Below are 24,984 nucleotides of genomic sequence, written 5' to 3'. Positions count from 1 at the left end.
ATTCAAGGATGAAATGAAAATGATCAATAGAATAAGGAAAAAATCATACATACTAATAAGAAAATGAAAATTAAGGAAGCAAGAGATATATCTTACTTCACTAATTGGCAAAAAGAGTGGTAATACATAGTGTAGGTGAGGATGTGGCAAAATAGGCACACTCATTATTTCTTGGTAAAAGTGTAAATTTATACAATATTCTGGAAGACAAGCTGATAGTATCTGTTTTAACATTGTTAGCTCTAAGGTATGAAATTAAAAGCAACTTCCACAGAGTTACAGATTTCTATATTAGAATTTTTTATTGTACTAGACTGTGTTGCTAGAAAAATTATGTTTTAAGAGAAAGAGCAAAAGAAAATTTATAAGACAGAAGAAATAATAAGGAAGGCAGAAAAAGTATACTTGGACACATATAAAACGTACACGTATTTAAAAAAAGATAAGAAACTATCTGGGAAGCATACTACTTGTGTAAAAGAAACTATAACAAAATAGGGGAGAGTTCAAAAGCTAAGTGGGGAACAAGTCTGAAATGACAGGAGGAAAAAGTCTCATGAAGTTGAAAGCAAAAGAGGGGTCAATGATTTTTAAAATGGATGAGGTCCTTCCTTGGTGAAGTCTTAAAGCAAAAGCAGGACCTGAGCTGTTGCCACATCCATAAATTCCTATGCAGTAAAGAGCAGGTTACTGTTTGCCATGAAGGTTACCTTTTTCAGATTCTGGAGGTTTCGTGCTGTTCTGTGATTTCAGACACTGCCATAACTTGTGAAACTCCCTGGCAGCTAGTCTGTAACTTTAGAAGCAGATGGAGTAGGTAGCATATTTATATTTATTTTTCATTATTAAAATGCTCTCTACTCTGTATCTACAGCTGACACAAGATTTTCTTATAAGATGGTATTTAATAGAATACAAGGATAATATAGGTATTAGGCTCAAAAGAAAATATACATTTCCTAATACTTTTATCACAAAAACCTCCTTCAAAAACCATAATTCCTTAAGTAGCTTTTTAATATGAAATTAAAAGTATTTTACTTTTATCTTTTTAAAAATGGAATCCAACTTAATTTTAGCATAGAGATGGCTCACAACAGGGAACACTAAATAGATGATGAAGTACACTATAGCGTTACTTACAAAACACCTATACTCCATGTCTTAGTCTGCTCAGGCTATCATGACAAAATATCATAGGCTCGGTGGCTTAAACAACAGGCATTTATTTATTTATTTTTAACATCTTTATTGGGGTATAATTGCTTTGCAACAGGCATTTATTTTCTCACAGTTCTGTAGGCTAGAAATCCAAGATAAAGATGCCAGTATGAATGGTTTCTAGAGAGAGCTTTCTCTCCAGCATATAGCTTAGAGAAAGCTGCCTTCTAGCTGTGTCCTCACATGCCAAAGGGGAGAGAGTAACCTAGCTTTCTGGTGTCTCTTATAAGAGCACTAATCCCTTCATGAGGGCTCCACCCTTACGACCTCATTGAAACCTAAGGATCTCCCAAAGGCACCATCTCTAAATACCATCACACTGGCGGTTAGGGCTTCAACATATGAATTTGAGCATGGGGGAAATGGAGACACATTAAATCCATAGTACTGCACAAGCCACCAACCATTTCAGTCAACCAGCCAACCAACCTACATTTTTTTATGTGCCAAGCACTATTCCAGGAACTGATAATATAATAATTTAAAAAGACAAATAATGTCTCCCCTTCCAGGAACTTACATTCCAAGAAAAAGGAGGAATAGTCAAACGATAAATACATAAACAAGATTCTGCTAAGTATTTTGCGGAAAATAAAATACGAGTGGGTTAGGGGGAGCAGAAACTACTTTAGCCAGAGAAATCAGAAAAAGGTTACCTAAAGAAGTGGCCTTTCAGCTGAGCTAAATCATGAAGATGAAGTAGGAACGAACAAGTTAAACCAATCACAAAATGCTCAGAAAGCATTTATTCTACATACTCATCTTTCCAAAGTTTCAGATTTTGGCCACTATTCTCTGTATTGTTAAAGGGTTTTAGATAGTAAATTCCTTGACTATTCCCTTCAAAATCACAATATCTTTCCCTCCTTCAGATAGAATACGTAAAGACACACACCCTCCTCAGCAAGTAAACACTCAAAGAGAAAAGGAGATAGAGCTCTTCAAAGCAATTCTTATCTATTAACATGTAGCAAATATGCCTTAGTCACTGCTTTCCACATTAAATGTTTCTGCCTGAGAAAAGTCTAAACTTTTAAGATCATCAAAGAAATATATAGAAAACATATAGACCCTGGGAGCCACCTAATCCTGCCTCAGTTTGGGTGTGTCTTCTCCTTCAACATTCATTTCTGGCTGCTGTGAGTGTAAATGCATCTTTTCTCCATTACTTTATATTCAACTATCTGGTTGAGAGAGAAAAAGGCACCATGACTTACCTACCAAATAAAGTACTCTACATGGATTTTTAAAGAATTTGCTTCAAACCAGTCTTTTCATTTACTGGTGAGGTCTGTGGCTTTGTTCTAGAATGGTTGAGGTCAGAGTTTGACCTCAGATAAGTAGGAAAATACAGTAAATACATCCCTTGAGATTGTAAACTAGAGTATTCAAAAATAACAGGTTTGCCTCACCACTGGATGAGAATGAGGCTTAGCCACATTATAAGCCCATGTTTTCCTATTTTTTGGCAATACCATTACATGCACACACACAAAAATCTATCACTAAGCCCTGCTCAAAAACATTTACTAGGTACAAAAAAATCTGTGTGCACTCTAAGAATTCTCCTTGGACGATTTACAATCTAGTAAAGAAGGTAAAACATGCACTCCTAATGTGACAAATGTGCTTACAAACATCCTAATAGTAAATGGGATTACTGTAAATAAACATTAAAATTACATTTTACCAAATTACATGATCCTGAAAAGACAATTTTAAAAGTTATTTAAATGTGTAAGACAAGTTAAAGATCAAATTCAATGTCACACAATAAGAATCATAATGACAATCCTATACCATCTCTGAAATGTGTTCATATAAGCCTTTGCATTAGTATAACTCACAAGGGGTCATGTACTATCTAACTTTAAAAGAAATTATGGCTCTGAAATTAGCATTCAGCCTTGAATCACTCACAATTAAAAATGAGTAAAACTTTTAAGACCAAATGAATATATAAAAGTATTGGGTGGCCCAAAAGTTCGTTCGGGTTTTTTGTATGGGTTATTAACGTTACAGAAAACCCCGAACGAACTTTTTGGCCACCCAATAATACATGCTTGCTGAAGAAATTTTATGCAGAATCATATTATGAGAATTTAGGTACCTAAATTTAAGGTAGACTCAATCCAGTTTTTTGTATAAATTTTTTTTTGAAGAAAGTCTTCTCTTTAATGAAGGTAATTCATTTAAATTGAGAAAACTATTTTTAAATTTAAAAGCAGGTTAAAAACCCTTTATTTTCTATTTACTATAATATTTGAAGGTTCATTTAAACTAGCCAAAAGTTTACTTGATTTTTTGTTTTTAAATATTTTACATTTCTAACTAAACTACTTAAAATTTCTAAATATGTTAAACTTATCTGGAACACAAAAAAGTCATTTTACATATTTAATCAAATCTAAGATGCATATTTCATCACACTTTAAGATTTCTGAAATTACGAAATGTTATATTTTCTGTCCCCTCAAAATCTATTATCAAATTGATGGTGTGTCTTTAAAAATCTATGTTATCTTAAATTTGTGAAGGTACTAGCAAACATTTTAAATTTCTGTTATTGCATAAGGGAGGAAAAACATTTTCACAATGGTCAATTAGCCTGTAGAACTGAAGATGGTATTCTTCTAATGACTTCAAAATTATTCAATTTAGTTTCGATAAATAAAAGAACAACTTGATTTTCTGAATTATTAGAACAGGAATGATAAAAATCACATAATACCTTCAGAATATGAACCAGCATGAAATTTCCAAAAGGTATACCTACATTGTCAATTCTCAATAATGTCCCCAATCTTCGCATTCTTTGAAACTGAACGGTCAATTTTCTCATTACTACTGTTACTTAGGAACAAATAATCCAATTGTTAAAGTATACATTTTTCCCACTGGTAGAACTAAAAAAAATGTTTTTGTTTTTCTAAAAACTGCATATTTGGATGATAAAATGGGGGGGTTGGTTTCCTAAAATGTTTATAGTACTGTTATTGTTTAAACTGTATCCAAAAATCTAGTGTTTTTATAAACAAGAGTTTAAGCTGTTTTCATTTTAGAAAAGTATATCATTTTTATTTGCTAAAAATGATCCTCATTTAAAAGAAAAAGCTGCTAACTCCTAAGTTAGGGAAAGGTTATAACACCTAAGTTAGGGAATAAAGATAATGAACGAGGAGAAATAGTATAAAGCTTAAGTGTTTATTCTCAAGATAATTAATATTTTGCAGGGGGGAGGGAATGACTTAAGGTCCTTATTAGGAACATCAATCATGATGTTGGTGATCTGTATCTACAGATACAGGTAAAAAGGTATTAATACAAGTTATATGTTGTAAGACAAAAAAATCAAATGAGTAGTAGCCATTTAGATACTCTTGTAAACAGCCTCTTCCTCAAATTAGTTGTTTAAAGCTTTTTACTTCCCTTGAAAAAATGGAACGAAGCATGCGAAATTCAGTGACAATCAGGAAAAAGGAATATAACTGACTTTCTATATAACTGAAGATGAAAACAAAGAATAGAGTGGTAGTTTTCCCAAGTAGTTTTTTTTTTATTCTCTAGACATTTTCTTCTTCATTTCAACAATTCTCACAGGCACCTACAAGTACCAAGCAATAGTATGTAAAAATGAATAAGACACGGTCTTTACCCTCAAATTTTATTAAGCAATATTGAGACCTACAACTCCCTACAATCTAGTACTAATTCCATAAAGAGGTAAATATCCTTGGGGAAAGCGTATGTTTAATCTTTGCTAACCCAGACAATTCCCTTTAATAACAATTAACAGTGAGAGAATACTGGGAATATGGTAGTAATGATGGTACAGTTTTCAGATCTCTCAAAATTCCCTCACAAAAACACATAGAGCACCTAAAAAAGTAGGACCAAAAGCTCATACTCATTATCTATCACAAAAATAGATGTCACAGTATCTCTGTGAATACCAGAATATAAGGAAGTAAAGATAAACCAAGACCAGTCTCAAGATCTGCATGGCATCAGAATCTGGGCAAGAGGAAAGATGAAAGCAACAGGGTATCAGACAGACATGAGAACTCCAGAACAGCTAACAGATACTCACCAGAGAGGTCAGCAGGCCAATATGAGGACAGCAAGTAAGACAGAGGAGCCTAACATTCCAATAAGTACAAGTGGTCCTCAGTAAGGTATCAATGGCCCAGGATACACTGGGTCCAATAAACTCTAAATACTTTCAAGAGAAAGCCCCACATTGAGGAGAAAAAGCTGAGAACAGAGTCCAAATTGACCAAGCCAGAGACAACAAAACAAGGAAGGAAAAGAAGATCAAGTCAAAGTGAAAAAAGGGAACAGAGTCAGAAAATCTACAAATGTTGCCACATCCTTCTAATATGACAGAAACATTAGAGCACTATACAATCATGAGGGGGAAAAAAACTGCCTTAAATCACTCCTCCAGTTAAAAAGATCAAGAAAACTAATTTCACATAAAAACAAATAACAAAATTATGTCAAACGCTATGCAATGTTTTATATAGATAGATGGAACAGTATGACAGCCCTACATAAAATAAAAGCACAGCAGAAATATATATTTTAAAAAGAAGTTTTAAATTCTACCCTTGTATTTCAAACTGAGTTAAAAGACATTATGAAAGTGATAAAGGAGATTACAGAACAATATGAATCATAACTAGAAAAACTCAGAAATGATGGGAGAAATTTCAGAAAAAAATTTTAACAGAATAAATCATTTCAGAAATGATGACTAAACTAAAAAGAATATAACATTAAATAAACTAAACTGGGCTTCCCTGGTGGCGCAGTGGTTGAGAGTCCGCCTGCCGATGCAGGGGACGCGGGTTCATGCCCCGGTCCAGGAAGATCCCACATGCCGCGGAGCAGCTAGGCCCGTGAGCCATGGCCGCTGAGCCTGAGCGTCCGGAGCCTGTGCTACGCAACGGGAGAGGCCACAACAGTGAGAGGCCCACGTACCGCAAAAAAAAAAAAAAAAAAAAAAAATAAGCTAAACTGAAAATACCTTAAGAGAACTGGAATAAGAGAGGAAACACATTTTAGATCAAAAAGAAATGAAGAAAGATGAAAAGGATTCAAGAATAAAGGGTAATACTGAAGACAAAGAGTAACCAATAAACACATAATAAGAGTCACCAGAACAAATAAAACATAGTAAGAAAATAAAACAAGTATTAAATTTATAATTAATAAAAACTCCTGGGCTTCCCTGGTGGGGCAGTGGTTGAGAATCTGCCTGCCAATGCAGGAGACATGGGTTCAAGCCTCGATCTGGGAAGATCCCGCATGCCGCGGAGCAACTAGGCCCATGAGCCACAGCTACTGAGCCTGCACAGCTGGAGCCTGTGCTCTGCAACAAGAGAGGCCGCGATAGTGAGAGGCCCACGCACCGCGATGAAGAGTGGCCCCCCCTTGCCACAACTAGAGAAAGCCCTCGCACAGAAATGAAGACCCAACACAGCCATAAATAAATAAATAAATAAAATTTAAAAACGGTCACCTAGCTTTAACAATGATTAATTCATAGTCATTTAAAAAAAAAAAATTCCTTGACATTTAGAAGGAGGAATTGAAATTATATATGTATATTAAAGGACACATTGGAAATCTAGGGAAATCAACCTAGAATGACCAATACCAGGACATATTGCAGTAAAATTATTTGACTTTAAAGAATAAGAAATTAAAAGAAGAGTAGATGAAATTAAGCAATACTTCATAATAAAAGAAAATGGAATAATATATTTAGATACCCATAAAAAGAAAAAAGAATAAGGAATCTCTTAATGAACACTATGGAAGGGCCTCCAAGAAATATGCTTCAAAAAGGAAGGGGGGGTCTTCCCTGGTGGCGCAGTGGTTGAGAGTCCACCTGCCGATGCAGAGGACATGGGTTCGTGCCCCGGTCCAGGAAGATCCCACATGCCACGGAGCGGCTGGGCCCGTGAGCCATGGCCGCTGAACCTGCACGTCCGGAGCCTGTGCTCCGCAACGGGAGAGGCCACAACAGTGAGAGGTCCGCGTACCGCAAAAAAAAAAAAAAAGGAAGGGGGGAGGTGAATTTTTTAAATAAATAACAAAAGTGCATTTATTTAGTACACTACCATCTGTTTACAGGCATGCCTCGGAGATATTGTGGGTTTGATTCCCAATCCACAATACTAGCCATCATCTGAGTCTTCAGTGAGTCCTAAGCTTTTGGCTGGTGGAGGCTCTTGCCTCAGTGTTGATGGCTGCTGATTGATCAGGGTGGTGCTTGCTGAGGCTGGGGCAGCCGTGGCAGTTTCTTGAAATAAAGCAGCAGTGAGGTATGCCACAACGACTGACTCTTCCTTTCACAAATGATTTCTCTGTAGCATGCAATGCTGTTTGATAGCATTTGACCCACAGTAGAACATCTTCCAAAATTGGAGTCAATCCTCTCAAACCCTGCTGTTACTTTACCAATTCACTTTATGTAACATTCTAAATCCGTTGTTGTCATTCAACAATCTTCACAGCATCTTCACCAGGAGCAGATTCCATCTCAAGAAACCACTTTCTTTGCTAAACCAAAAGAAGCAACACCTCATCCTTTCAAGTTTTATTATGAGACTGCAACAATTCAGTCACATCTTCAGGCTCTTCTTCTAATTCTACTTCTCTTGCTATTTCCACCACATCTACAGTGACTTCTTCCACTGAAGTTTTGAAACCAAAACATAAAATCTTTATTTTCCTTTCATTTTCCCCCAGGGCTTTCTCAGAATATGGATAATCATTTTTAAAGACAGGTGAATAAATAGGATATCTTCAAGCTATGCATAATTTGTATTTCTTTCAGTATTCTCTACTACTAAGTAGGACTTCAACTACATTTTGGGTTAGCTATGCAGAACTGGTTAATTCCTCACATACCAGGTTATCAAGTTAAATGCTCAAGGTATCAAGACATTGCTCTAATGCCATAAAACATAATTACTACAGTAGTCTCTGGCTAAGGGCCCAACTTTCCAACACCTGACTAGTATTCACTTTAAAACAGTACACAAAAATACTGAGAATAGTATCTATTCAAAATGATGTAATGTAACCTTTGAAATCAGCAACAGAACACAGATAATACTCTGAAGCAGTATAAATCCATTTATGAGATCAATTTAAAGTCCTCTGAAACACTGTTTTCACATCACTTTTTTTAAATTAAATTCTCAAACTGAATAATCAACATACTATAACTAAGAGACATTTCAATAGGAAATGGCATTTGGAAGCACAGACCCAACCTTTAAAAATTTTGTTCAGGAAATTCCCAAAACTAGCCATAGCTACCAATACCAACAACTATCAGAGATGATAATTTAACAATCAGCTGCATCTATTAATTAAACTTGTTAAAATGTGGCCACAGTATGAAATGTACAGTCTGAGAAGCTTCCAAGTCTCTTCAGTGCTCGTCACAGGTGTGGATGTACTTGCTATGAGTCAGAGACAAAAGACAAAAGAGATTGGAATCCAAGTTGTACTAAGATGAGCTCTCTATTCATGTTTCATGAAAAGTCCTTTAAATAGCTACCGCTGACACATGGAGCATGATTCACTTTTCTTCCTCTGCTTAGGCTCACACCCTGAATAGCACAGGAGAGGAGAGGTAGTGCACACCCCCACTGTACTGCAGAGTTCACGGTATTCCTTATTTCCTTCTGTTATGGGCACATTCACACCGCTCCACCTAACCTGGTAATTAGACCATACCACATAAAACCACACTGTTAGAATTCTCTGTAATAGTTAATGTTGCTCTTTTAAAAAAGTTTTAAGGGTTTTACAAACATTCCATTTATTAATTACTCCATCTCGTGTCAGATTAAAATATTGACAAAGGCACACCCAACACTGGTCTAAGCGGAGGTAGATTTCTTACAAAATTGAAAATTCGAGCACTATATTTTGATATCATGTGAAAATACTTGGATTTTTCATGGTGATGAATAGGTATGAATTTTGTTTGCTTTTTTTTCCCTCTGTATTGTCCACGTTTCCCACAATAAACCTATTATTCTTATAAATATACAATCATACTAACATTTTTTAAGCAGAAAGGCTTCTCAGTCAATTTAATCCAGTCTTATCAGGACTATATTTTGTACTCCTGGATATTTTGCTTTATTTAGGATACCACAGAGAGGCAGGCACCAATATATTATCCCTGTCATCAAAAATAGCAGAAAAGAAAACTTTTTCTATTTCATTAAGCTCCACAAATATTTAGAAGACCTGTATGCTATATATGTCTTAATATAAAAAAGATGTGGATTGCCATAGTCTACAGAAAATACATGATAAATATATTGACTTTCAAATATCTGAGGGATGACTTGCAGACCAGAATTCAAGCAAGAAAGTTAATATATATTTTCATGATTTAAAAACTTACTTTTGCTAAAATTTCATCCTACATATATTTAGCATAGAGTGGCCTCCTTTGATACTCACAAATTTAATCACATCTCCTATTCCTAAGAAATTATTAGATAGAACCAACTTTGTACCAGTTTTTTAAAAAGGCTATATTCCCAGAAAGAAATGAATTACATAAAGTAGGTCAAACAGTGACGGTCAAGATTTTCTAAATTCTTAATGATCAGGTACAATACAATTTAAATATATTTATTAAAAATACATTTCCAGGAAGTCTAACACATATACCTATTTATGCACAAACTTGGTAAGTATAAAGGAGATATAGAGATTTATGGATTATCTCACAAACTGAGTTATGCATATTTTTATTTTCCCCTCTTCTATCTACAAGGACTTTATGAGTTGATTACTTAAGCTGTTTTCCTTAAAAACTTTACTCAAAATACCTGCTTTAGATTAATGTATTTTAAGCTTGAATTAATTTTCTGCTGTAGCTACAATAAAGAATATTTAAAATTTAAAATGTGCCTTTTTATTTCACTTCTAGACTAAGATGAAATAGATGCACTTCTCCCTATTTTTCTCAAGAAGTACAGCTAAAAGACCTGGACATTATCTTTAAAACAAATGTAAGAAGACTGCAAAGGGGGACAAGAAAGCAGACCACCTGCGGACTTGAGGAACCAAGGAATGACACAGCAGCAAATTTTGTGAGTTTTCTTTTAGCCACCTATATCCCAAACTAGGTACTGGAATGACCAGCAACCAGGAAATTCCAATGGGCACAAACACAAACAGCCCCAAGGAAAGCTATCCCTCTCCATCCAAAGGTCCACAAAAGGGGCAACCTAGCAGAACAGATAACTGGTAGATAATAAGTGCTCTATGAGGGCCAAACCCCACGGAAAAAAAAAAAAATGTGACTCCCATCTCCAGCTCTATGAGCAAAGGCCAAAATGCTAAACCCAGACTCTACCCTCACCCAGCAGGGACGTAGAAACTAAACAGTGTGCCTGCCTTTGAGTTCAATTTGTCTATTAGACCTCCTAGTACATTTTTCTATCACTTATTTGGCCAAGGTGATAAAATACTCCCTAGTTAGTTTACTCTTTTTTCCACATAGTATAAAAAGGAGAGAGGTCCTTTTTGGTACTGAAGTAAAATCACCTAAAAAATGTTTTCTTGAGATGTACTGTTTCTAGTAAAAGGAAAGTATTTTTAAGTTGAATATTAGTTTTGAAGACTCAAGTTGTTACTCTTAGATTACCACTATTAATAGTAAAAGCAATAAGACAACAATGATAATGTCACTAGGCGTTTACATTGGTTTTCACTATGGAAAGCTCAAAATGTTGTATACCAGGTGTTAGATGGTCTCTCAGGTATGTTATTGTTCCCATTAACAGATTGAGAAACCGAATTTGCAAAGGTATCTGTCTCACTAACGGGCCCAGAATAAGTCACTCAATGTAGAGAGAAGAAAACACAAAGTTCCAGTAATCAGTACTGAACCTTCCAATAAGCACCCTAATTCCAAGTATGGAGCTATAAATGTGGCTGTACACAATGTAATTAGCCCTTGGGCAGCAGGGTGCATTATATTAGTGAATTCATTCATTCATTCAGGAGTATTAATTGAGCCCACATTACATGCCAAGTATTGCTCTAGGCACTGGAAAGTTCCCAATCTCATGGAGCTTACACTCTGGTGAGGGTAAAAGAACAAATAAACAAATCAAAATAAAATAACAATTGTTATGGGGGGGGGGGGAAGGAAAGAAAGGGGGCTAGGGAATGCTGAGCATGTACACAGGTTCTTATTTTCTATAGCATAGTCAAAGAAAGCTTCCACAAGAAGGTAGCATTTGAGCAACTTTCTAAAGGAAACTAGGGTTCACTGAGAGTTGTTAAAAAGTATAATTTTCAAAAAGTTAAAATGTGACTCATATAAATATAAATGAAACACATCAAAGACTTATACTACTCTTTATTAATAAAAGAATCATTTATGTTAACAGAAGGAATCAGATGTTAAGACTGGTTCAAAGAACATTTGAATAGGCATACGAATAGAAATTTTAAATAACGGAGTGTTAGACCAAGCAAGAGTGCTAGATGGAGATAATGTCTAATGAATGTCCTACAGGGCAATAAACACTATTCTTTGAAATTCTAACAGAGAGATATTATTTGCACCTCTTCTGTGAAAAAAATTAATTAACGTGTAATGTCAATACAACTGAGACTTTTAATCAACAGTAAACAGTGAGTCACATTCACAGTGAGTACTACATTCTTTTAAATAATCCTTGAGTAGGTCTAGTAAGTAATGCCCTCATAGGACACTGAAAGAACATACTGCTCACCATTTTCCTTGTTTTCAAGTTTTACATTTTTTAAACAAAGCCATGCAGATATCTGCAGGAAGAGCATTCCAGTCAGAGAAACTGAATGAATCACAAACTGTTTCCCTCCACTCACCACTCCAACAGGCAAGGAATGCCCTCAGTAACACAGACTCACACATTCGCCTGGACCTTATTATGAATTCAGTGTAAGTAAATAGCTGGGGGCGAACTGGAAAAGTTGGAGAAGCCAGAAGATTTACACTGAAAGGAGAATGACAGTTGAGGCTGGGAAATGATTTGACTCACATTTTTTAAAAACACTACTCCACCTGCTGAAATAAAGACTCATTAAGGGAGAAGAGCACGGGTAGAAGCTAGAAGGCCACTTAGGAGACTATTAAAACGATCTAGGCAAATAAACACGTAAATACAGTTTGTCAGATGTGAAAAGTGCTATGGAGAAAAATAAAGCAGAATGTGGGAAGGCTGGTAGGGGATGTCAGCATTGTTTGGAAAGGTCTCCCTTGATAAGGTGATTATGTGCGCGGAGACCTGAATGATATAAAAAAGTAAACAATGCAGAAAATTGAGGGACGAGTGCTCTAGACATAGGGATAAAGCAAAACGATTGAAGAGAAAGAATCAGGTAAAAGACAGGGAGGAGGGACACAAAAAAATGGAGGGCCTTGCAAACCATTTTAAGGACTTACTTGACTTTTAGTTTGGGTGAGGTGAGAAGCCATTGAAGGTTTCCAAGCAAAGAAATGACATGAGCAGCTTTAACTATTAAACAGATCACAGTGGCTGTCATGTGGAGAATGGTCTGTAAGTGGGCAATGACAGAAGCAAAAAAGATTAGAATAGAAGATACTTCAGTATTCCAAGGGAGAAATAAGGATGGCCTAGAATAGGTTGGCAGCAGTGACCGTAATGACAAACAGTCAAAACCTGGATATTCTGAAGGTAGAGCCAACAGGTTTTGCTTAAGGAACAGACACAGGGTAAGCACAAAAAGGAATAAATGTGGGTTTCAGCTTTAGCAACTGGAAAGACAGAACTGCTATTTCCTGGGATGGGGAAGACTGCAGAAGAAACAAGTTTGTTAAGGAAATTTGAGGAGAAGACGAGGTGACATTGATTACAAACAATTTATGAAAAAGGTTAAATATCTCAGTTTGGTGTTTATACGATTCTAAGCTCTTTTCAAATGTAATCACAATAAGAAAAATTGGAATGTCTAATTTCCAAATTGAGAAAATCATCAGAAACAGAATATTTTTCGCCAGGCTGAGTCTGAATCAGCTAACCGGCATGGCCTCTCAGGGATTCGTGCTCCTCAAAATGGCATTTTATCATTAATTTCACACATGTTAGTCAGTATTTTACATATTTAAGCAAGTATCTGATGCTTCGTTCATAAAGTTTTCATTGAGCACTTTTTGAAGTTATATTACATGCTTCATCAAAAGGCCTACATACTAAATTTATAATTCACTGTTTTTACCTGAAGTTCTTTGTATCTATCTTGAAAAGAAATGGCCTCTTGCTCTTTTTCTTTAAGGAAATCTTTTTCCAAGACACTATGTTTTTCCATCAATGATTCCACATCCTAAAAGAAAAAAATCCAAGCATAAACTTTGTAATATTTAAAGGCATAAAATATATTCAGTTTTTTCAATGAACATATTTAGAAAATATTTGGTAAGGAAAGAACCCACCGGAAGTACGGTTTTCAAAGTTCAACAATATTATAAAACGTAAGCTTCACTCTCATTCCCAGACCAATATCAAACACTGATATAACACTAACACTGCTGTAACACTAAAATTATTCATGCTAATAAATAAATAAAAGCATCTAAACTAATTATAAACAACACTCTACCTCTACCTATACTTTCTATAAATTTGCTAAGGTCTTTTTATAGAGATATTTGTAGGAAACAGAAATGAGAACACATAAATAATTTACTAAAATAGCTGTATTTCTAAGTAATCTTGTCAAATATCCCATCATGTCTGACTTCTCATAGGGACAAATGAATATTACAGATCTTCTAACGTACGTAAGAAATACAACACTACCTGCTTTCAAAGTAAATAAAAATAAACCAGAAGGAAAGCATTCATTAGCGAAAAAAAAAATCTAGTAAAAGATGTTCATATCTTTAAAAGTACACCTTTGAAACTAGAAATTTCTTATCAAAGACTTTCGTAAGAGATAAGCTTGTATGACTAATTTAAACCTACAGCCAAAGAGCATAACAGCTTTTCCACTGCTGTATTTTTAATCAGAAGTTGGGATTATACCATATTTCTAGTATCTGCAATTCAAACATTTATTTTTTAGGCAAATGTAAATATACCTTTTTAATTCTCTGTTTTTCTTCTTCAGATACTTTGAGTTTCATCTCCAGACTTGAAATTTTCTGCTGAAGCTGTATGTTTGATACATTGGCTCCAGGATCCTCAGAATCATCCACAAGAGCAATTGTTCCATTACTTTTCTCCTCAGTTAAACCCAACGGAAAAAGTGAGATATCCAGATGAGTGTGTGCTGATTGCTGAATCTAACCACATTAAAAAACAAACAAACAAACAAAAAACACAAGAGGGGAAAGTTTACACTGCACCAAGAAGGAAAAGATCCAAAGGGCACCAGAAACCACATTTGGAAATTAAGTTGTAGCAAAGGTTCCGAAATTATTTCACCCTTTAAGTAAATCAACAGAAGACCTCAAACTATTACAACAACCTGATCTTTGCAATAAGAAACAAAATTTTCTGTAAACTTCAGAGTTTAAAGCATTTATTATTTTCCAAGCAAAGCATTAAAAACTTAAAACTTTTTCTTGAGAGTGTATATTAAGTATAAATACATCTGATACCAGTTCTTGAATTTACACACACTCAGAATTTGTTTATATACTAAGTTATAAATCAGATTTTAAAATTTATCAATAACCACTAATTGATCATCACTTTCTAGTAAAGATAACGGGTGACTCAAAATTGTATACAGCACTTTGGAAATCTGGAATAACTCCAGCGTCTAGCACAAGGCCTGAATCGATAAATATTTGAATGAATAAATGCTATGACCGCTGTGTTTTTGGTCTTATTCTAAAATTGAAATGAACACTCTAATACTTGAAAACATATGGTAAGCTTCCCTGAAAAGAGAAATAGTTTTTTTGTAATTATTTTCCTTTTTGAAGTTCACGATTTGCAATGCAAAACTAAGTCAACTTTAATAAAACATATTTGGTTTTCAAACAGTATTTTGGTAACTAACACTGCTTAAATACCTTGCAATTGTGCCACAAAACAAACATAGTATTCAGTTTTTAGAATTCTAGATATTAACCTCAAAGTTAGAGTATCTACAGGAGGGGAAAAAAAATGGAAATCAGGAACTCTTCAATTAAATCAGTATGCAATTTTTTAAGTAGGCAAAGTTCCTATAAAAATATGCTTGTCTTTACCTGTGCTTTAGGAAAAGTTTGACTGACAATGCTGTTGTCTGCATGTGTATTCTCTGGTGATGAAATGATGGGCTCAGAAGAGAGGCAGCCAACCGAAGGAGAAGTGTGGTCATGGTCCAATACAATCTCAGGAGAGGCTGGAGAAAGATGGACTCCAGATACTAAAGGAAAACAAACAAAACAAAACAAGGATCATTAAAGGGAAAATAAAGAACAGGTTGAAGGGAAGAAAGGGAGTAGAGGGAGGGAAAGAAAAAGGGGTAAGGAAAGTAAAAGAAATGAGATAGAAAATGAGGATTCTATGACTATTTTTCAGGGATTTTTATCTGAGATCTAAAACTAGTGTTTCTAAATTGAACAGGACATTTCCATGTGAGACCCAAGCAAACAAAACAACTTAATAATGTCTTAATGTCTACATACTAACACATTACCATAAGAGGTGCATTTGCAACTCAGAGACATTATTCAAATATATTATTTACCTATTCAATTAGTTAAGAAAAAGCACTAGCATGCCTACCAGTGCCAAACACAGGCACTAGGTACTGAGGAGACAGCAATGAGCAGGACACGCATCCATGTACTCAGTGACCTTATGACCCAGGAGGGAAGTCAAATGAAATACTTATGACAATAAAGCGAGCTAAGGGGAAGAACAATGACGTTAAAATAGCTAATCCACTGTCTCTGTGTTAATTTCTTCTTTTACAACAGCAAAAGATTTTTCATGTTAAAGTCAATTTTAGTTGTTTCCACATAAAAATAATGTTGAAATGCAACTCTGTAATTAGTTTCACAACAAAATATTATTAGATTGTGATTAGGGTTCAAATACAAAGGTCACAAAAGGAAAGCCAATTCCAAACATGAAATAAGACAAAAATATTGATGATGGCAAAATAAACAGATATTACTTTATTTTCAAACGTTCTTTCTAAAAATTCAAATGCATTTGTATTGTGTGTTTTAAAGTTTAAGAAGAGTAACTAAATCATTTTTAACAGTAATTCATTTATACGTTTTGACTTTCTAAATTATAAAGACCTTTATTCCACATTGGCATCAGTAGCAACGTCAGTGAAGTTCTACCATAAATTCTGGAAGGCAGCTCACAATGGAAATTGCATTTTTCCCTAAAGAAAGACATTTATAAGGTCATGAGGTATTAACAAACTAAGGAATGTATCAATTTTTTATTGGTACCATATAGGATTATTTAATTATCTTATATACACTTTCATTGTGTAGCAGTATTGTGTTTTTCAAATACTATGTGCCATACTGGATAAGGTATTGTAGCTTCTCCCACAAGCATTTCACTATTTTAACTAAAATACAGAAAATGGGAATTTCAACCCGTGTTTGTACTTTACATATCTTTTTCAGAAATTTTTGCTAATCTTCACTATTCTATATGCTAACAGATTTCCCTAAAATGTCAAAATATTCTAATTCTAAATTACAATTATACTAAAAATATTACTAATTAGTTTTTAAAGTACTATAGTATAGTGAAGAGGAATACAGCCTTATGATTAGAGCACAGACTCTGAAATCATATTGCCAAAGCAAGTGTACAACATCTGGCAAGTTTACTTAACTTCCTTCAGTTTCCTCATCTGTAAAACTAGCATAGAGGTGCTGATGAGGTTTTAAATGACTAAAATATGTAAAGCTTTTAGCATTGTGCTGAAATTATTTTCATCATTATTTCAAAGATTGTTAAAATTTGTTGGACAAGTATGTTTTACTTCCAGGCATAAAGGGTATGTGTGACTATGATCCTATGTTCAAGAAACCCTTAAAAATATCATTCTGATCCACCACCTGAACATTTTAACATCTCTTTATGTTATTCACATTTATAGCCATAATCTAAGACAAGATGTCATGTTGTCATGAGTTAAATTCTCATTCTGTAACATTACATGTTCAAGTATGCCATATTAAGAAAAGAAAGAGGGAAAGAGGCTAGAATAAAGGAAGGAAGGGAGAGAAAGGAAAGAAAAGAGATAAATAAGGGGAAGGCAAAGGGAGAGGCTGAGGGAGGAAAGTAGGGAGTGGGAGGAGGCCCCCTCACCCTCACACTTCCCACTAGTTACCACTATCATACTTTCCCTTCTTAACCAGATTTCTTGTCTCCATTTGCTTCTTCCTCACCCAACCCTCATCATGCCACTAGACCCACTTTTTATGATATTAATTTTCCTTTCAGGTATTATTAAGTCAAATGAACACTTCTTATTTTATCTTCCTTTAGTTCTCCAGAGCACATAATACTAATGACTCTCCCTTTTCCCTGAAACTCTTCCCTTGGCACCTGTAAGCCACTATATCTTAAATTCCTCCTAACATTTTAACTTTTTTTTTCTTGTTTCCTTTTCAGGCTCTTTTCCACTCAGTCTTAATTTCATTGTTTCCTACACCCTCTGATCTTCTCAGTGTTCACATTATTCTTACCACTTTCAGAACCCATTATTTAAATTATCACCTATAAGCTAATGACACCAAAATTCACATTTCTAGCACAAACCACTCTACAGACCTCCAGATCCATATGCTCACCTAACTACCAGACAGTCCATTTAGCTGTCTCGTACATTCCTCAGACTTACCCATCATCTTACATAAACCTGCTTTGCTTCATGTTAATGGTATCTCAATGAACTATTTGCCCAAGCCAGAAATGATACCACCAAGTGCCAGCTTCACTCCAGTCACACTGTGCTACTTACAGTTCCCTGATTATGCCATACTGTTCAGTACCTCCGTGACCTCACAATATTACTGCCTAAGTAAAAGCCATAGCTGTGGAATCAGAAATGGATTCAAATTTGAACAATAACAACTTACTTGTTATGCAGCAAATTACACAAACCCCTCTAAGCCACAGTTTCCTCTAATGAAAGTGGTGAAATAATACCAACAAACTTTTCCAGGAATCTTTTCACCTACTCCGTTACCCATCCAATCACAATACAATTTTAATTTTCCACTGTCAAGATATTACAGATTTCTAAGAAATAATAATGAAAACATCACATATCTATGGGATACATTTAAAGCAGTTTAGAAAAAATCTAGATCCTTGAACACTTCAATCTAAAAAATGAATTAAATTTCCATCTCATAAACTAAAATACGAATAACACAGAAAACTTTAAAAGCACATTAAAAAAATAATAAAGATAATGCAGATGTCAAAGATTAAGAAAATAAAGCAGATCTAATTAATCAAAATCCTGAATTTCTAAGAAAATCAAATAAAACAGTAATTTATTAACAATAAAAGGAGAAAAGTACAAATAGATAAATTAAGTGACAAGAGTAACATAATAATTAAAACAGAAGAATTTTTTTAATCATAAATCCTCTACAGACTTCTAAGTAAATAGGTTTGAAAAATCTAGATAAAATGGGCAATTCTCCACAGAAACACAGTTTATAAAAGTTGATTGGATTAAAGCTAAAAAATTCTTTAAAAATATATAATTTCCTTGGGGAAAAAATAAAATTATGAGGCAACTACCCTATAGATAAAGCATTTCAAGAGGATTTCCAACAAGAATTCGAAAAATGAATAATCCCAATGCTCTAAAATTATTACAGAGCATTGAAAATGAAGGGAACCTTCATTAGCATTACATAACATTAACATAACATTGATAGCTAAGCCTGATAAAGACAATACAAAAACAGAACAATTAAAGATTTTTAGAGTATTGCTTAAAAATAATTAGGTAAAAGTTCTAATAAAATATTAGTAAACAAAATCTAACACCATATTGAGAAAATGATATGCAATGAATGAGTCAGGTTTGTTCCAGGAATGCAAGGTTAGCTCACTATTAGGGAATTCATTAATATAACATTCCACATTAATAGACTTAAAAGAGAAAAATAGCATAACTAGCTCTAAGGCTGAAAATGCTTTTGATAAAAATCAAATACCTGTATCTGTTAAAAAAAAACACCACACTCAAAGAAATAGAAATTGATGCATTCTTTCTTAAGATAAAACATACAGATCTCACTCCTAAAGTTAATTAATGTTAATTAATTAATTAAAATTAATATTCATGTTAATTAATGAAAAAAATCTATAGGTGTTTCCTCTAAGATCAGGAATAATATAAGGATGCCTACTATCTCCATACCACTTAACACTGCACTCACTAAAGCAATGTGGTTAGACAAGAGAAATTAAATGGAAGCATAAAAATAAGAAAAGGAGGAAAACTACACCTCATGTTCCTACTAACTCAAACAATAAACACATTCAGTAAAGTAGCAGGATATTAACTTAATGAACAGAAATCAATAGCATTCATATGTAAAAACAATAACAATTTAGAAGATATAATGGTAGCAAAAATATTATTTTCCATAGCAACAAAGAAGATAAAATACTTAAGAATAAATTTAGCAAGAAACATGAGGAAACCTTTGAAACATTTCTGAAAGACTCAATGGTAGACCTGAACAAAGGTAAAGACCCTTGTAATTGGATAGGTAGGGCAACTAAACATCATAAAGATGCCAATCCTCCCTTAGTTAATTTATAGGCCTAATAAAATTCCAATAAAAGTAAATAAGCTTTTTTTATAATGGAGCTAGACAAATGGACATTAAATATCACATGGAAAAAGTAAAATGCAAAAATGTAAAAAAGAAAAAGTATAAGGAGGATACTCACCCCTCTTATTCAAATAAACTAAATTAAACTATAGTAAAACATACTACTAACCTTATTAAGATATACTGTAATAAATTATGTTAAAACAAACAATAAACCCTTTATAATTAAAGGGTGTATTTATTTGGTACAGCAATAAACACATCAGAAGAGTATACCAGAAAGTCCAGAAGTAGAGCCATGTATACGTGAAACTTAAGTATATGACAAAAGTGGTATTTCAAATTACTGAGGTAAAGATGGGCTTGTTAATAAACAGTGCCTTAACAACTGATTAGCCATTTGGAAAAATCTGAAATTAGACTCATATCTCACATTAATAACAAACCAAAAAAAAAGCTACAACTGGATTAAAAAATAAGCCATATAAGTATAAACAAAAATATGAGATCATGTAAGTACATTATCTTGGGTATAAGAAACGCCTTTCTAACTATGACTCAATTCCAGACACAGTAAAAGAAAAGACTGACAAATCTGACTACAGAATACATAAAAACATTTTGTCTGTCAAAAAGTATCTTAAATAAAATCAAAAAACAACTGACAAACTAAAAAAAAAAGATATGTTAATATATATCACAGATAAGGACTAATATTCCTAGTATATAAAGAACATTTAAAACTTGGGGGGAAAAAGACTGAAAAATATGCCTATAGAATAAGAGGAAAAAAATGTGAACAGACAATTCACCAAAAAGAAAATATACAAATAGCCCTTAAATACATGAAAAGACACAGACGCATGCATCTACTTGTTTGTTATAAAGGAAACATAGGAAGGATGAAGCCAAAACTAGAGACTGATAGGTGGAGGAGAGGTAGAATGAAGTGGAAAGACAGAAGAAATGAATTGTGGGAAGTATCTCTTCTCTGAGTGTAGTTTTGTAATATGGTTCTGAGTTTTGGAACCAAGTTAGTGTTTCACATACTCAATAAAATAAAACTGAAATCAAGAGGCAGGGGAATAGGAGAATCGAATCCTGAAATGGAATACGAAGAACAGCAATTGAACCATATTTCAAATAAATAATATAATCACATTAACTAAGGAATGGGGGCGGAGGGTGACGGGCAGGAACCAACCTAGGTTACTTTGGAACGCAGTATTTTGGCTATATTGCCTCAGGAAAAAAACAAAAAGAACACTAAATAAATAATGAGAAGCAGAAGAGGAAAGGGAAGAAAAAAGGAGAGAATGAGGAGGAGGGAGAGAATGAGGAGGAGGGAAAGAATAAAGATAAAGCAAACATTATAAAATGTTAACATTTGAAGAAAGTGGATGAAGGGTACATAGGAATTATTTGTCTATTTCTTGTAGCTTTTCTGTAAATCAAAATTAAAAAGTCAAGAGGAATGAGCAAAAAAGAAAAATAGAAAAGAAATCACTCATGAGGGGGAAAATAGCTTGTCTCAACAAAAGTCTCCCCTATGCAAAGCTGCTGAATACAGACTTGGTATCACTGAAAACATGTGTAAGAATACTCCTAGCAGGAATGTTCATAACAGCAAATAAGTGACAACACCTGAATACCTGCTGACAGTCAAATGATTAAATGAGCTGTGGGAATGTTAATAATATTCTAATTAATAAATTAGAATATTTTATACCAGTGTAAGTAAAAGAAATATATGTATATGCAACAACACGGGTAAGTCCTGAAAACATAAATTTGGGTGAAAAAAAGAAAACTGCAGGTGTGGTTGCACAGTATTAACCCATTTTTATAAGGCACATAAACAAGAAAAACTCTTTAGAGATATACATATATATACACACATATACAACAAATTTTTTTTTTTACAAAAGCAAGGAAACTATAACAAAAATTTAAGCCAGAGGTTCCCTCTGGGGGAAAACACAAGGATAGGACAGAATAGGATTATTAGAGCTGGTCATGTTCTGGTTCCTAAGTTAAATAGTAGATTCATGAGGCAAATTTTTAAATATAACAAAGAAAAAAATATACATGCTTAAAAATATAATTCTGAAGACCTCTTGTTTCATTGCCCTTCCTGGTTGTAGTACTCAAACTCCATGAGCTATACTATCCCACTGATCAAAATCTGCTCTGGGTAAATAAGAGAGGAAAAAAGTCTAATCTAAACTAAATACTAATAGGGACCAACCAGTGTACTCAAAGAAATGATGCTTTTGTGAAAAGATATCAAGAATCTGCAACAGACCAGTAAATATTAGATTTGGAGGTACAAGCCTTAATCATATCAAAACTTATTTCAGACATAAGGGAAGTTGAACCTAAAATGCCTGGAATTTACATGTACTTTCAACTTATGAGACATTAGTGAAATTTTCAGGAATTTTTTTAAATTTGGTAATATAAAGGTTCACTGAACATATTATAATTCACATCCTATTTTAAAAATAAAATGAGAAAACAAATGAGTAATGCTGTGAAAGAAAAGAGAACATATAAATGTAGTATCCCCTAAATGGAAACTAGATTTTTCAGTTAAGCCTCTAAAGTTTTTCTCTATGCTAGAAGTCACACTATCCAGTAACAGTAACTCACCCAAAAAAAGAAAATCCACATTCATAAATACTGTCTACATATACATACCCTAAATATAATTTAGTAATAAAGATGGTATACATGTTTATACATGTTTAACAATGGGAATTTTTAAGCTTAATAATGAAAATTACAAATTCAATATGTAAAATATAATTATCTTCTCATCTAGAAGAGAAATTACAATTTTTAATGTTTCAAACTGCTACAGTATTCTTTGGTCTATTAAAAGTTGACTGGTGTCAGTCTATGCCCAAAAATCTTTAAATTCAGAAGATCAAGCATACCCAACAGCACCAATTTCTGTAAAAATTTAGCCAACACTTTTTAAGAAGTAGAAATCTACAAAATTTTGTTTCTTTGGGTATTTTGTTTCTTTGCTTGCTTTTAGTCTTAAGCAAGTGTACAGACACAATTTGCTTCATTTCAAATGTGAAATCCTTGGTTTTCTAAGACTTAGAGGATACAAGGTCATCATATGTTCCTTCCTTTAGAGCTTTAAAGCTAACTAAAAGTGCACTGAAGGGCACTTCTTCACCTCTAACTTTGTAATGGTAATTAGCATAGTCACTGGGCATATCATTTTTCATTGACAGACCTCTTCTAAAACACAAAAAAAGCACACTAAGTCAGAACACCACACAAACAAAGAAGCACCAAGTTTCCAAATAGTATGCAATTTTTTTTCCAGTAATTCTGCCTGTGGTCAACTCTGCTTTGTTTACATAAGCATAGTAACTCTTATAAAGTCTAAACAAGAAACAGGTGAAAATATCCATGTACTTTTAACTATACCCAAGGAAATCTGTTTATATCTGTTAATAGTTAATTCAACAGGAGAATACCAATACAGTGATAATGATTTTTACAACTTTTAACTTAGAAAATATTTTTGATGTTTAATTTCCATTTAATGATTCTCTTACCTAGCCCAGGCTCCCTTTTTCAACATTCTTTCATTTATATGAAAAACAAAGAATATGTAAGAATTGAAGAAGATCTAAACAGTATATCTAAATATGAAGATCTGTTAGTAAATACAAAATAAATGAATTTTTTTTAACTGACAAAAAACAGGGTAAAGGTCACTGTTTAGAAAAGTATTACCTCTTTATAAGAAAGGTTCCCTATAGGAAATGCCCTTTGATTAATAATTTAATGGATAAATGTAATTCAATGGATTCAAGATATATCTAGTATACCTAGGTTAGAGATTTAAAGAGAAATATATAATAGCTTTAAAAAGATTGAGGCAGGATCATAAGGAACAGAAATGGTCACATTCTTAATAAAAGAGGGATCACATGATTGATTAAATTACCACCATTTTAGTTATTTTTAATTACTTTCCAGAGTATTCTACAAATAAAGGCTCCCTCTCTACTTGATTCTTTGAGGAATAATAGTGCTTCCCTAAGGGCTGTTTAGGCAACACTATATACCAAAAATTTTAGTGAGCAATTTTTAGAATTACACAAATGACTAAAGAAACTTTTAATTTCTAAAAGAGACAGGTAGAGGGAAAGTCCTCATAATCCATTGCTGGCATGGTCAACAAAAAATCATATGATATAAATATAATTTTTGAACAGGAAAAGAAAAAACTGTGCTATTTAAATCACCACTGCTTCTTTATTATCATACCAGGAAGAAAATCCCACAGCACCCCAAAAAATAAATAAAAACAGGAACTAACAAAATATAGACAGCATTGTATAATGAGTTTAATAAGTTTAAAGAATATGGAAGAAATATTTCAAAATCATATATCTTTAGGCCAAGTTACTATCTAAAATCTGAGATTTTCCTTTTTTTAATCTCTTGCTCATAGGCAAACATAGGCAAGTTCTAAGCAATTTCCCAAGAGGAAGAAAAAAATGCTATCACAACTTAAAGTAATATGTTAAAGTGATATGGTAAAGCAGTTTTTGGTTCCTCAGTCTATGGAAACTGGATTCTTATTACTTCTTTTAGATAACAAAAGCAAAGGCAACTAAAGCAAAAATAACCAAGTGGGACTACATCAAACTAAAACCTACTAAATGGGAGAAAATATTTGCAAATCATATATCTCAAAAGGGCTTAATATCTAAAATACATAAAGAACTCATATAACTCAACAGCAAAAAAAGAAAAATCTGATTAAAAAATGGGTAGAGGATCTGAATAGATATTTTCCCAATGAAGACATACAGATGGCCAATAGGCACACTGGCCATCTGTATGTCCAAAAGGTGCTCAACATCACTAATCGTTAAGGAAATGCAAAT

General features: G+C 33.6%; 1 protein-coding gene across 33 annotated transcripts in view; it reads right to left on the bottom strand.

The window, feature by feature from the left end:
• The window catches only part of CCDC91 (coiled-coil domain containing 91), a 410,464-nt gene that overhangs the window by 267,186 nt on the left and 118,294 nt on the right, over window positions 1-24,984 (bottom strand). For 31 of the 33 annotated variants that reach the window (XR_007470043.1, XR_007470045.1, XR_007470046.1 and 28 more), the window contains 3 exons: window positions 15,482-15,642; window positions 14,363-14,566; window positions 13,501-13,605 (listed from right to left, as the gene is read on the bottom strand). Coding sequence is in view for 24 of the 33 variants with exons in the window: in XM_049694211.1 (XP_049550168.1) it covers window positions 13,501-13,605; window positions 14,363-14,566; window positions 15,482-15,642 (470 nt within the window). In the remaining 9 variants the exon portion in view is untranslated. Of the gene's footprint in view, window positions 1-13,500; window positions 13,606-14,362; window positions 14,567-15,481; window positions 15,643-16,528; window positions 16,618-24,984 lie in introns of all 33 variants that reach the window. The other 2 variants (XM_033430179.2, XM_049694210.1) reach the window with 1 other exon arrangement.

The sequence above is a fragment of the Orcinus orca genome, chromosome 11, assembly GCF_937001465.1.
Source record: "Orcinus orca chromosome 11, mOrcOrc1.1, whole genome shotgun sequence".
Taxonomy (NCBI): Eukaryota; Metazoa; Chordata; class Mammalia; order Artiodactyla; family Delphinidae; genus Orcinus; species Orcinus orca.
Note: the sequence above shows the minus strand (reverse complement) of the source record. Positions and strands in the feature narration are given on the sequence as shown.